The sequence below is a fragment of the Diadema antillarum genome, unplaced genomic scaffold, assembly GCF_040938485.1.
Source record: "Diadema antillarum isolate AM-2024a unplaced genomic scaffold, OU_Dant_1.0 seq00001659_RagTag, whole genome shotgun sequence".
In the NCBI taxonomy this organism is placed as follows: domain Eukaryota; kingdom Metazoa; phylum Echinodermata; class Echinoidea; order Diadematoida; family Diadematidae; genus Diadema; species Diadema antillarum.
The window spans coordinates 1,291,430-1,304,839 of NW_027272359.1; the positions used below are offsets into that span (position 1 = coordinate 1,291,430).

The 13,410-nt window shown below is 38.8% G+C and overlaps 1 protein-coding gene across 1 annotated transcript; it reads left to right on the forward strand.

The window, feature by feature from the left end:
• The first annotated feature begins 4,244 nt into the window (after positions 1–4,244).
• LOC139711426 (aqualysin-1-like) lies at positions 4,245–12,949 on the forward strand. The gene is made up of 10 exons (XM_071623309.1): positions 4,245–4,327; positions 5,632–5,744; positions 6,339–6,461; positions 7,369–7,492; positions 8,532–8,641; positions 9,273–9,411; positions 9,793–9,977; positions 10,306–10,477; positions 11,398–11,507; positions 12,257–12,949. Exons 2-9 carry the CDS (start codon positions 5,637–5,639, stop codon positions 11,505–11,507), a joined length of 1,071 nt encoding a protein of 356 aa, XP_071479410.1. The 5' UTR covers positions 4,245–4,327; positions 5,632–5,636; the 3' UTR covers positions 12,257–12,949.
• The last annotated feature ends 461 nt before the right edge of the window (positions 12,950–13,410 follow it).

A 13,410-nucleotide genomic window follows, 5' to 3' on the forward strand; every position in this document is an offset into this window, starting at 1 on the left:
ACAGTATCATGATATTTCTGACCATTTACCCGTTTTTACTATTTTAAAATGTTAAAATGTTAAAATGTACAGAAGCGAAACATTATACATATCTTGAACGAAGACCTTTTGGAAGAACAATATGGCATGATGTTATTAAGGTGCACAATGCAAACATCAAATATTGGGTTTGTATTTGAAGGTTTCTTTCTTATCATGATAAACATAAGCATACCCTTAACCTCTAAGAGAAGCATGCAGAGGATAATATCATGACATTCGACAACCTTGAATTGCCCATTGCTTCATGCAATGTACACTCTCCCGTAATCGTCTTTTTAAGTTGCACTGTATCTCTCAGAAAACGACAAAAGCCCTTGCTGACCATTAAAGAGTTGCTTAAAAGTATAATAAAGAGTAACCAACATTAGTCAATGGCAATGGAAAGGAAATCACTTTAACCCAAGTCGTCAGTGACGAGCCACGTGGCACCTTGCTCATGAGATTGTTGATTGATAGCAAGGATCCCCGGGTTCAACATCCAAAGCCGAGGCGATGGCACCAGGTGTACACGGCTCCATCACTGGGGACGTGTAAAATTATCAGATATTATTTACCTCAATGTTCACAAAGTAAAGTGTTTATCAATATGGCATATCTATGTCTGGAATCAACATTACCAAACGTGTTGTTCTCCTCACGTGGCTATACATCAGATCGCTCACGTTACCAAGATGGATCAGAAACGCTGTTTCATCATTTTTTTTTAATAAATAATTTTGACATTATTGTTCTATTGTCGTTGTAATGTGAAGGAAATCGTAGCAGTTATAGACGGGAATAATGGTCCATATACTGAAGGGAGATAGAAGTCACAGCTGTTGTGGTAGTAAATGGAGTAGTTGCAGAAATGATATACTATGAGTAGCGATAGAAATAATTGATTAGTTATCGACATCTTTTAATTTCTGGTGCTGTAATTGATGATTTGCGATTAAACGCACTAAAATAATGATTATGTATAGTCATTCCACATTGATAGAGAAATTGTGCTAAACTGGGTGTTTTACAGGAGAAAATCGCGGCATGTAATACAATAGAACAATCAGAATGAGGAGAGTTCATCTACCACGCGTTTTTAAAAATGTGACCACACCATAATTAGTGGATTGAAAACCATCAAAAGGAATGACCTGGCATTAGCGACGTTTGTCTTCATCTTGTCACTATTATTCTTGGTGAAATCATCCGGAGGAGCCGTAAGAACACATGTAAGCCACGCCGCCACTAATAGTATCCCTAAACAGATAGTGCCCGTCCCCGCCCACGTCCTTTGAGCAGAGGGATACGATGCAAAGATTTCGTCACGGTTCAAAATAAAGAGAATGAGGAGATTGCTTTTTATTTCTTTTTTTTTTGCCCTAGTGCGACGGGGGGGGGGGGGGGGGGGGCAGAGTAGCGTAATGAATAAAACTCTGATTTTAAGGTACAGTTTACCATTGGGACTAGTGATTTGAAAATGTTCAAGATATCACATGAGACGTATATCTGTGATTCAGTTATATTACAAAACATCCTACCATGTAAAAATTTTGCAATGAAGCGTAAAATATAAGGAGATACAATGTACCACTATTTCTCTCGATGAACCATAACTGTAGACGGTTTAGTCTCGAAGCACTTTTATTATTGTTCGCATTTTGTATGTTTAACAATACTTTAAACACTTATTATACTGATTCAAATTTTTACATTAATTTTGTTTCTATCTGTGATTCACATTTTAGAACTATTTTGAAGCACTAACGCTGAGTTTCTGTTTCATCTGCAAATAATACATTATTTCATTTCATATTATTATGTTACACATTACAATAACCGAATTGTAGAAGGAAAAAAATAGAGAAAAGGGGGACTAAGGTAGTGGATTTAGGAATTATGTGTTTGTAGTAATTGTAAGAAAGAAAAGCAGGAGACCGCGAACATAGGCAGCTGCTTGACATAGACCGAAGCCTCGGGGTAAAAATTAAAAATAAGTTGGACTTACGTACCTACCGCGGACGCGTCTACTAAACAAAATTTTATGATCAACTGCAAAGTATCGTTGTAATATAATATCATCAAAATAAGTCGACCAACTGCTTTCCGTGAGAGCTTACAATGTAAAGTTGCAAAGTGACAGGTAAGAGCAGGTCTTTTTAAGTTGCACTGTATCTCTGAGAAAATGACAAAAGTGCCCCCTTGCTGACCATAAAGATTTGCTTAAAAAGTGTAATAAAGAGTAACCAACATTAATCAATGACAATGGAAAGGAAGTCACTTTAACTCAAAGTCAGTGATAAGCCACGTGGCACCTTGCTCATGTGGTTGTTGATTGATAGCAAGGATCCCCAAGTTCAACATCCGAAGCTGAGGCGATGGTACCAGGTGTACACGGCTCCATCACTGGAGACGTGTAAAATTATCAGATATTACCTCAATATTCACAAAGTAAAGTGTTTATTAATATGGCATATCTATGTCTGGAATCAACGTTACCTAACGTGTTTTTCTCCTCACGTGGCTATACATTAACTCGAGCGAGAAAATCTGTTACATCAGCTCTTTTTTTAATACGATGTTATTGTTTCATCGTTGTCATGTGAAGGAAATCGTAGCAGTTATAGACGGGAATAATGGTCCATATACTGAAGGGAGATAGAAGTCACAGTTGTTGTGGTAGTAAGTGGAGTAGTTGCAGAAATGGTATACTATGAGTAGCGATAGAAATGATTTATTAGTTATCAACATCTTTTAACGGGAACAATCGTTCAGTTCTGATGATATCCAGCAGACTTTCATTTCAAGAAAGCCCTGTCAATAGTATAGGCCCTATATATAGACTTTCATATTAAAAGCAAAACAAAACGATACAAACAAACAAAAAATCTTTACACGAATTGAATAAAATAGCAATGATAACATATCAGTTGTTACTATGATAACATTAGTAGCTGTTTCTCTGATAGGGAAATAAGTAATGGGTGAGAAGACAGGAGTGCGTATTAGAATCATTCACACTGTTAGAGGTTAGCAAGAGCAAGATTATGCATTATTGTTCTTACTCTGTGGAAAATGTCTAGTCTCAGCCAAAGTATTCCTGCTTCTTCTATTTTGTTGTCAAGGTCAGTTTTGGTTGAGACCTAACTTCAGGTTTCTAACATTTTTTGGTGAGATGATGAGAAACCTCTTATAGAATATGAAAGAACGTGTAATTCCAAGAGGAATTCAATGTTCATTTGATGAAACTTGTTTTTTAAATGGCTGAGACATCCAAAACAGTGCAATCCAAATAACAGGTGGGACCCACCTTTTATAAGGATCGCTTTGTTCTACTTTACTTTTGGATACCTCAGCCATTCCGAAACCGATTTTCATCAAATAAACTTTGAATTCCTCTTATACTAGAATGATATGTTCTGTATAATTTCATAAGTGGTTTCTTGGTATCTCGCAGAAGGTTAAACGCCCAGTTCTCATCTCCACCTATAACATCCCTTTAATCAAGGGTATATTGAGTAGTTAATAAACTAAACACTGTGAAATCCGTAAGCTGTTGAACTGTAAATCTAAAGCAACCTTATAGGTATATAGTTACAAGGACAAACAACGCATTGCAAAATTAATCTGATTAGACAAAATGCATTGGTAATCAAATGGTTAAACCATTTTTATTGATTGATTTCAGACGTTTCGGTTAATAAGGTAAAAGGTAGGTAGTCAAATTCACCAACCTACTGACGTCACAAGAAGGAAACGAAATATACCAGCTCTTAATCTAGGATTTCAAATTGCTGTAGTAAGCATTTTAAAGAATACATTATTTTCCTCGAGTGGCAACTGATCATGCGGTTGTGAACGTGACAACCGTCACTCCTGGTCTGCTAATTCAGCAGTTAGAGAGACTTCCCTATCATTTTCTGTAAGTTAAAAAGTCGATAAAAGAAACTTACTTATAAAGAAGTACATTATTTTGTCGAGTCAGTATTTCGTACTTGCGTCGGTAGAGAGTCGGCATACAACCTACATCTTAACTATATCATTGTCTTCTGATAAGTTATGATATGTTTGTCCGTTATCATACAATATACGTAACCCTGACATTAGCCAATTAGATTTGCGGATCTGACTTGAAGTGTTCGCATTATGGCGCGCCGCTTGGGAACAGAACATCTTGCGACGGCTGCATCAAAAAGTATAAATATTGCCATCTGACTGCAGCTCCTCATCAGATCTGCCTTGAAGATCGCCCTCTACTGACCTCTAGAAGAGTCTTCTCGACACCAGCTCAACCAGTTCGTCTTTGCCGGTGAGTTTTCTTGTTTTCCTTTCCCTATTGAACCTGCTATCATAATATCAGGGAATAGACAAGGTGCTACTTATTTACAATAGAGGTAATCCAACTCTTCTCCAAAATATCAATAAACTCCTCAGCATCTCTAATGTCTTCGAATAGATTCTTCACTAATGCTGCATATCATTTTTCTAGAAAATAAAATCTAAAGGCTCCGTCAAAAATTTCTTTAGGAACTGGTACAAACGCCGTAAGAACGATTTTACACCACTCCGGAAGAGCTCCTCAAAACGGTCGTACAAAACCAGCATTCTTATTTTCATAAACCGTTCGTAAGTTCGCAGCCAGCCTTGTCGATAGCCTTGTCCAAGATAGTTTTCAACATCGTATATATACGAATCCCCCTTTTCTCAAGGCGGCCATACGAACAAGAGCAACGTCAAAAAGATTTTAGTAAATTTCGTACGGTCGCAAGACAATTCCATAGAAGCCTCAAATTCTTAAGATGATCGTAAAACGCTCGAAGTTCTTCACAGAGGGCTCGTACGGCGTTCGTGCAGTTGTAGTCTCCTTGGCACTGATGCCATGCTGGCAGTATCAAACTTTCAACAGTCATAGAATTTTCGGCAGTACCTACACGGCATGGCTTTTCCCCCAACCAGACAAAGGATATAAGCATTTGTAAGATCTTTTTACGAATGACTTGAGAATGCCGTGAGCTTCACGTACGACTCACTTCGTTTCTGAAGAAGGTCTTAAATAATTGTTCTTCCAAATTTATCGGGGTTCGTACGAACTTCGTAAGAAGGCCGTAAGAAACTACGCCCATCATACGTATATCTACGAATCTCTACGAACTCCTGAATTCGTATGAACAGGGAGATTGTTTACGAACCTTTGTGACCGTAACTTTACTTCAAACAACAAAAAAAAGTTATAACTGATTTAGAAAAGGTTGCCCATTCTATTAGGTGTTATTTTTTATTTAGATAGATTGAAAAAAAAATGCTTGAAGTTATCAAGTTACGTGTATTCGAAATTCTGCTCGACCATAATGATATCAATTCATGGAACTCAAAGATAGGTGTTGAGGGACCAACGCTGGTACTAAATGTTGTTAAATCCAGACTATATCTAAGATAAAGTCGTATATGTGCTGTTTTAATGAGCAGGAAAATTTGCTGAAAACACAGTGATGGATTTAGAGTATGCAGAAATTATTTCAAATGGAGCTAATCAAGCCTTTAACCCCCCCCCCCCACGCTATCCAACCTTTCTCAAACTTCTCTCTCTCTCTCTCTCTCTCTTGAGTTGTGCAGACATCATGTTGACCTTCTTTGCAATCCTCCTCGTGGCAGCCGCCTCGGCCGAGCTCGCCCCGTTGTACCGCAACTCGGAGCCTATCCCAGGCAAATACATCATCAAGATCAGGGTAAGTTTGAAGAGCTAAAGATTATAATCCTTAATTTCCTGCTTCAACGTTCATGGACACGAGTTTCAGATTTCCACTTCCTCAGAAAAGGTAACATAAGTTCTGTTTGGTGTGTATGTAGGCTGTCGGTGATACTAAAGTTGTATGGAGTTATAAAAAAGGGTCGAGATCGTACAAGAGTAGTAACACTTACATCAAACCTCCAATGTGAGTGACTGACGAGATTGTAGCTGTCTTTAACGAGCTCACAACTTCATCTGTTTAGCGCAGAAAGTGACAAGTGTCAAGCCAAGAAATGAGCGTGTAACAATACAGTATTGTACTAGTTTTGTGAAGCGATGGTCGGTATGTAATATTCTTTGCTCTTCTTATGTAGGAGGAAACGCCTTTCCCCCCAAGTCCCAAGTTTTAACAAGTCTTGTATACAGTGTATTAAAATTATTTCTGTACTCCTGAGCTTGTTTGTTGTAACAAAGCTTCTCAGTAAAACCACTCATTCCGATTTGTTGATTAATGAGCGTTTTATCCAGAAAGTAATTAATGAATGGAGAAAATAATGCGATCTTCCCTGTCATTGTCTGGACATGCTCCCAGGACGAGTACAACCTCGATGAGATCTCCTCAACTGTTCGCATCTCTGGTGGGCGTGTTGGAAACATTTGGCGCAACGTCCTGCATGGATTCGCTGCAGAGTTGGAGGAGCGTGTCCTGGAAGTTGTAAGTGCATTCTGTTACCATCAAAGGGGCTTCCATTTCTAACCCTTAGAAATGAATGACTAATCTTCACCATTTCAATTTTTTTTTTAAATCTTCGTTATATTAAGACTATGTCTATCGCTAAAGAAGACCGCACGCTGAAATTTACCTGCACCGTTCGTAAATGTTCCTGTGTGTCGCTATCTGAGCATGTTTACAGCACATGGCTTATGGCGTTGTTTCCCATACCTTCTCTGAAAAGCGTTAATGTACAAATACTATATTGATCTTCTTCTCCAGCTCCCGCTGCTCATCGTTTGATATTTCGCTCTTCTTTTTTTTTTATTACTTGAATTGAGGTGTTTTTTCCCCTCAAATTTCATTTACTCGCTTGTTCACTGGCAACATAATGTTGCAAACAGTGTACAGTGATGGTGATATCTGTTGTTGTTGTTGTTGTTGCTGTTGTTGTTGTTGTTGCTTCCAGAGCACCAAAGTATAACCTAAGAAATTGATGATAATGACTCAAAAGCGAATGGGAGAGGGAAAAAACCCGGATCACTTTCACCGCCAAGACTTGGCGGAGAGCGATATTGGCTGTGTGTTCTGGTAGTTGGTGTTAGACAATGCCTTTCAGCTGTCAGCCCAGGGGGTGTTTCATAAAGCTGTTCGTAAAGTTACGAAGGACTTACAAACGACTGGTGATCAGTTCTTGTGCTGAATTATTGAAATTCTGATAGGTATAGCACATCAGAACTGATCACCAGTCGTTCGTAAGTCCTCCGTAACATTACGAACAGCTTTATGAAACAGGGCCCAGGTTCATCATGAGCGGCATCCTCTCGTTCCACACCTTTTGGTATATATTGGACTCGCGCTGGACACAGTGTTAGCACTGATACAAAATCCTGTAAAACTCTTTCTGTAGGTTCGGAGTCTGCCTGCCGTCGAGTACGTGGAAGAGGATGGCGTGTACCGTACTCAGGTCACGTGGGGTCTTGACCGTATCGATCAGAGGAGCCTTCCTTTAAACAACTACTACGGCCCACGAGGTACTCAACTTGACCTAGCATTTCTTCCAGGCTAGCAGATATTAATATATGATCATCATGACATGTGGCACCAATGCGAAACACCTTTGTCGTGTTTGTAAATTTCAAATTCTTGTTTGGGGATTTGACGTCATAATAGGCGCAAAAGAAAGCTTCTACACACAACAGTTTCAACATTCAGTTTATACACTGCAAGTAGCGCACATGTCATGTACGTTGTGAGTTAGTCTTATCAATTCCCATGCATTCAACGCGGATATAAGCTGTAAGCATGGATTTGTGACAATCCAAATGGGTTTACGTATGTTGTAAGGTTAGATTAAAATTTCAGTAAGTTTCAGTGAGTCTTATATCTCCACTTGTACATGACATAAAGTAAGTATAGCAATATCAAATATATTATTTACAAGCCATGAAAATATAAACAAGATTTTACCTTACAAGTATACAATCATGTGAAATAATAAATGAATTTCATTACAGATCTGTAAGTATACAGGTGGGGGAGACTGTTATCAAAAAGCAAATCGCTTGACTTCGACAACGGCCTCTGAACATAATATATGCCTTGTAACATTTTTTTAACTAAAGGAACGGAGCACACACACGTAGAACAAAATTTAACGTAAATCTTTAAAGTACTAGTATTTTAAATGTCATTGGACCAAAAATAACAAAAAACAAAGAAACACACAACCGAGAATAAGGGACCCGAATAGGAAGAGTAGAAAAGAGAAGCAAGGAAAAGAGAAGGAAAGCGATGAGACACAGTGTTCAGGAGTTGACAGGTAACAAAAGCGTTAGCTAATAAAAATCAGCATGGATACAAAATTTCTCAAAACTGTGTTTATCTAGCGGTAGGCTTTCTCTCCGCTTCAGTAAAAGTGAGGCAAACTATGTGATATCATTAGACGAGGTAATAAGGTATAAAATCGGAAACTTGAATGTTCAGACTTTTGAGGTAATGGGGAACAAGTTGTATAGATATTCATTGTCCTTCAGACTATCATGGATTGTCGGAATGTTTTGTCTTCTACAGGAACCGGAAGTGGCTATACTGTCTGGGTGATTGATACTGGGGTCCGAGATACCCACAATGATTTCGGAGGTCGTGCCAAGCAGGTCGTGAACTATGCCGGCGGTAGCAATGTAAGTAAGACGGTCATTGACGAAACATGCCTTCATTATGATAATGACCATAATATGGACAAGGAGGGGGGGGGGGGTGATTACAATACGGATAATTTGCAGTTTACCAACCAATTCGAATATGATTCGATTTGCCAACGTTTCCTCGTGTAATTCGTATTCATTCTGCATAAAAAGGTATCTATATGAAGCTGCATAATCATATTTGTATGAGTGGATGTGTGGTAAGAGGTTTATTGTGGGGGGGGGGGTATTCATCTGTATGTTTCGCTTTTTAGTCAACACTCTAGGTTTAAAATTTGACATTTTGGGAGTATTGTTTGTGGGAGAAAACAGTCAACGGGGTTTCCAATATTTACTTATTTGTGAGTTTCGCTGTGTGTGTGTGTGTTTGTGTCCGTGTTTGTTTGTTTGTTTGTTTGTGTGTGTTTGTGTGTGTGTGTGTGTGTTTGCGTGTGTGTGTGTGTGTGTGTGTGTGCGTGTGTGTGTGTGTGTGCGTGTGTGCATGTGTGTGGTTGTGTGTGTACCTGCGCATCATGTGAGCAACGCCGGTCGTGATGGATAGCTAAGGTCCTTACATACTTGAAAAATAAACATCCTTCATATTGTAATCTTCTCTTACTGACTCCAGGATGACTGCAATGGACACGGCACTCACTGTGCAGGAACGGTTGGATCCAACACCTATGGCGTCGCTACAAAGGTCTCCATAAAGGGAGTGAAGGTTCTTAACTGTTTGGGATCTGGAAGCAACAGTGGCGTCATCAGCGGTAAATCAAATGGTTGCTTCCTCTTCAACCTCACTTACTTTCTTCTATCATCATAATATGTCTCGACTGTCCCCAGTGTCAAGAAACTAAAGTCAGTTCATGGTAGCACATTGGCATCATGATAGTCTGTCTATAGTCCTCCATCAATATTTATGCCAATATCTTTAGCCTTCGCAACTTTGTACTTAAAGAAAGTGTCAAGAAAGATTGCATAGGTGAATGTTCAATATAAAGGAAAATAGGAAAGAGTTATCGTATTGAATGACACCGTCAGTATATTACGGCATGTAATCAAGCCATCTGTGGAGCTGCCATCACCACAACTTTGACACAAAAGAGTTTTTTTATGAAAAAAAAAATCGATGCTTTCTGTTTTTCCAGGGGTGGACTACGTTCGGGCAAATGCTGGAAGCAAGGACGTTGCGTCCATGTCACTTGGAGGCGGTGTATCCACAGCTCTCGACACTGCTGTCAAAAACCTGATCAGCTCTGGAGTCCCCACGGCTGTGGCTGCGGGCAACGATGACGCAAACGCCTGCTATTCATCACCCGCTCGTGCCTCAACCGTAAGAAGCGCGATTTCCCATCAAAATCATAGTCCATAGTTCAGTCCACTGAAGCAGAATACCACTTACAATGATTGCCAATGCACGCTTTTGTAAGCTGCCAAAGCAACGGTTTAGCAAGGTCTTTGCTCATTGCAATAGACTACCATTCGTAGTCATGTCATTTATTGGTGTAGAGGTGCAGAACCCATAATTTTTTAGATTGAGGGTTTGGGCATCATTATCAATATGGGATATGAACATTCAAGTTCCGTCAAAGAAAAAAAAATATTTGAGCAGTGTGGCTATGGTTGACTTGTTCTTTTTTCCTCTTTATGTCAAACCGCAGGCTATCACTGTAGGTGCCACCGACAGTAGTGACAGACGATCTTCCTTCTCTAACTACGGTTCCTGTCTCGACATCTTCGCTCCTGGTACCAGTATCACTTCCACGTGGTACACCAGCAACTCTGCCACCAAGACCATCAGCGGAACGTCTATGGCTTGTCCACATGTTGCAGGTACGGCCACACATACAAACTACACATTTCAAGTCGACGACAGACTCTTAGATCTCATTCAATCAATTCCATGCAACTTGGGATGTACTGTCACGTCACGTTAGTATCTGAAAATGGTCATCGAATAACGCTGATAACTATCATTTTGAAATATACATACATAATTATTATTACGTTGTTATATTTCATTTACATACTGAAGATTGCTCGAAGTATAGGTTGTCATAGCCTTCATTATCAATGTTTTCCATGAATATCGTAATCCTATGTTCTCGGCGAATCGAATGGTATACGTTGAGTGTGTTTTAGTGCAATGGGTGCTATGTGTTGGCTAATGTAGACTTGGGGTCGAGTTCCATATATTATATACCCCTTGTCAACAAGTGTGAATTGACTAATTCATAATCTAAAGGCTCATTTATATTCGTCACAATCAACATCCCACAATTATTAGTTGCATACAGACGGTTAAATACATGCTGATGACGTCACAGTATTTACTTCTGATACTACTGCGTACGACTACTACCGTTGCTACAGTAGTGTATACATTCTCATTTTATAGCTTCTACCCCGTCACTGCATGTTTGTTTTTTTTTTAATAATAGACCTACTGCTAATGATTTCTGTCGCTTTTTCTACCCCTGGTAGCCTACTTCCACTTCTAATTTTGCTTTACTGGCCATGTTTGTTTCACATATCGCATTCCAACGATCTGTCCAATATGAGCTGACGATGCCTTAAGTTTGGCAAAGTGATAAGAAAACAGACTGTGTTTCAAACCCTCACACACACTGATTGCTGCTATAGGCTTCTTAAAAAACACATGATTGATATAGAGTGATTTTAACATTATACCCATAGAAATGGTTTTAAGTACACAGGGAGATAGCCTCTAATTCATTTGCTTGATATTTCAGGAGCCATCACTCTGTATTCGAAGAGTACATCATCTATGCTTGCTAGCACAAGCAACAGTAAGATCTCAGACGTTGGATCAGGATCTCCCAACAAGCTGCTGTATGTGTAGGTATGTAATGACACCTTTCATACGTGTACATTATTATGTACATCAACTGGGAAGGGTACTTTTCGAACTTTCTACATAAGTCACCCAAAATAGCCAATGATTGCTTACATCTGAATAGAAAACTAAAGATACACATGGATGCCAATTCAAACAGAAAAAGGAAAGATTGCATTAAAATCTGACATGGACAGTGTAAGTGGCATTTGAAATCACAGTTTCATAAAACAGTGCTATTGGCAGTAAGCACATTACACATAATTTACCAAGAACGTGAGGTGATGATGTCATACCCTGACAATTCTCATATTGACTTGTTTACGAAATATATTATTGAAATCTATAATCATAGTTGACGGTTTACCCGCTACAACCCTTTCCCTTTAAAATTCATAGTTATTAGATAATTACAACCTGCAATCCAATTTGCCGGAAGCGATATATATATATGATGAATTGAAGCTACCCTGTTTGTTCTCATTTGTAGTATGCAAGTCTATAGAGAATTGTACGGCATTAACATCGCCACCTCAACTAATTTGCATTGTGGTTGCAATCGACATTTCTGTTTGGCGAAAATATGTGAAACATCGAATTTTCATGACTTTCTTATTTTACCCTATCCGATTTCCATGCGCTTCTCGAACTGAGTTTGTTTGATTCGACTTGTAATTTTATTGATATTATGTTGGACGTGGAGTGGATTTTTACTAAATTCAACGCTATCGTTTACTTCTCTCAAAATGACGTAGGTTAAGGGAGAGCTTCCTCTCAGACCAAAGCGTGACGTAGCCACGACTCGTCTCCCATTGGTCTTCAAGTAGACGATCTGATGCCATTACAACGAATTTTATGACATCTAATTTATCGATAATCATCATCATTGACTCAAATGTTACTTCGTGAAAAGAGAAATCGCACTGGATTTCTTTCAGGTGTACTTTGCAGTACCGTTAACTCTGCAAAAATCAATGGGCATGCATTTATTGTATCAATGTAAACCAGAAATTGGTTTTATTTGAAAATTTGAGAACATATACACTGGGTTACAGAGAAAAATACTCAGATAGATTTTGAATGGGTCTCAGTTAGCAGAATGAAGAATATGTAATATTTCAGACATGATCAACAAGTTGACAGTCTTACAGCAAAGTTACATCTCTTGAAACGAGATATGAAAAAAAAAATCCCTGTCTCAAACTAATGATCAAACAGATAAAATGAAATACATGATCTTCCATGATGGACGAAAGGCGATTGGATAGCAGGTCGTAGTTGTTTCATGTGTGATTAACACAATGGCTTAACGAAATCACGATTGTTGTCTGAGACGTTGATGAATGGTGACATCCTTGTACATGGTGACATCCTTGTAATTGATTAAAGCTCAGCAATATCTTGATAAGTATGACATTTGCTCTCTAATAAAGACGTCTGCAAGATTATATCGATCTGGTTTGTTGACTTGCACTCATTTCTTGAAGGAATATTAATATGGAGGAATTATTTTCCCCTTCGATCATTACACTCTTTTATATCGCATCGTCCTAATACTGATGCTGATGATAACGTATATGAGACAAAAAAAAAATGGTCAGGTCGAATTCCCGAGTGCAGTGAGATTCCAGCAAGCACATCGTTTGACTTTTGTGTGTGTGTGTGTGTCTTTATGTGTGTGTGTGTGTGTGTGTGTGTGTGTGTGTGTGTGCGTGTGTGTGTGTGCGTGTGTGTGTGTGTATGTGTTTGTGTGTGTCTGTGCGTGAGTTTGTTAGTGAGAGAAAGGGAGAGAGAGAGAGGGAGACAGACACGGAAGGGGAATTTCTGTAGCGGGATATACTATAGTTCCTTTTTCACATTGGACGTGAATTACTTACATGCATATACACACATACAATACATGTATATA

What these genes read in the sequence shown, in the direction of transcription:
- LOC139711426 (XM_071623309.1), top strand. Translation starts at nt 5,637, where the DNA reads ATGTTGACCTTCTTTGCAATCCTCCTCGTGGCAGCCGCCTCGGCCGAG. An exon ending in ACTATGCCGGCGGTAGCAAT is followed by an intron (nt 8,642 to 9,272) that starts GTAAGTAAGACG and finishes TACTGACTCCAG; the next exon opens with GATGACTGCAATGGACACGG. An exon ending in GGCTTGTCCACATGTTGCAG is followed by an intron (nt 10,478 to 11,397) that starts GTACGGCCACAC and finishes TTGATATTTCAG; the next exon opens with GAGCCATCACTCTGTATTCG.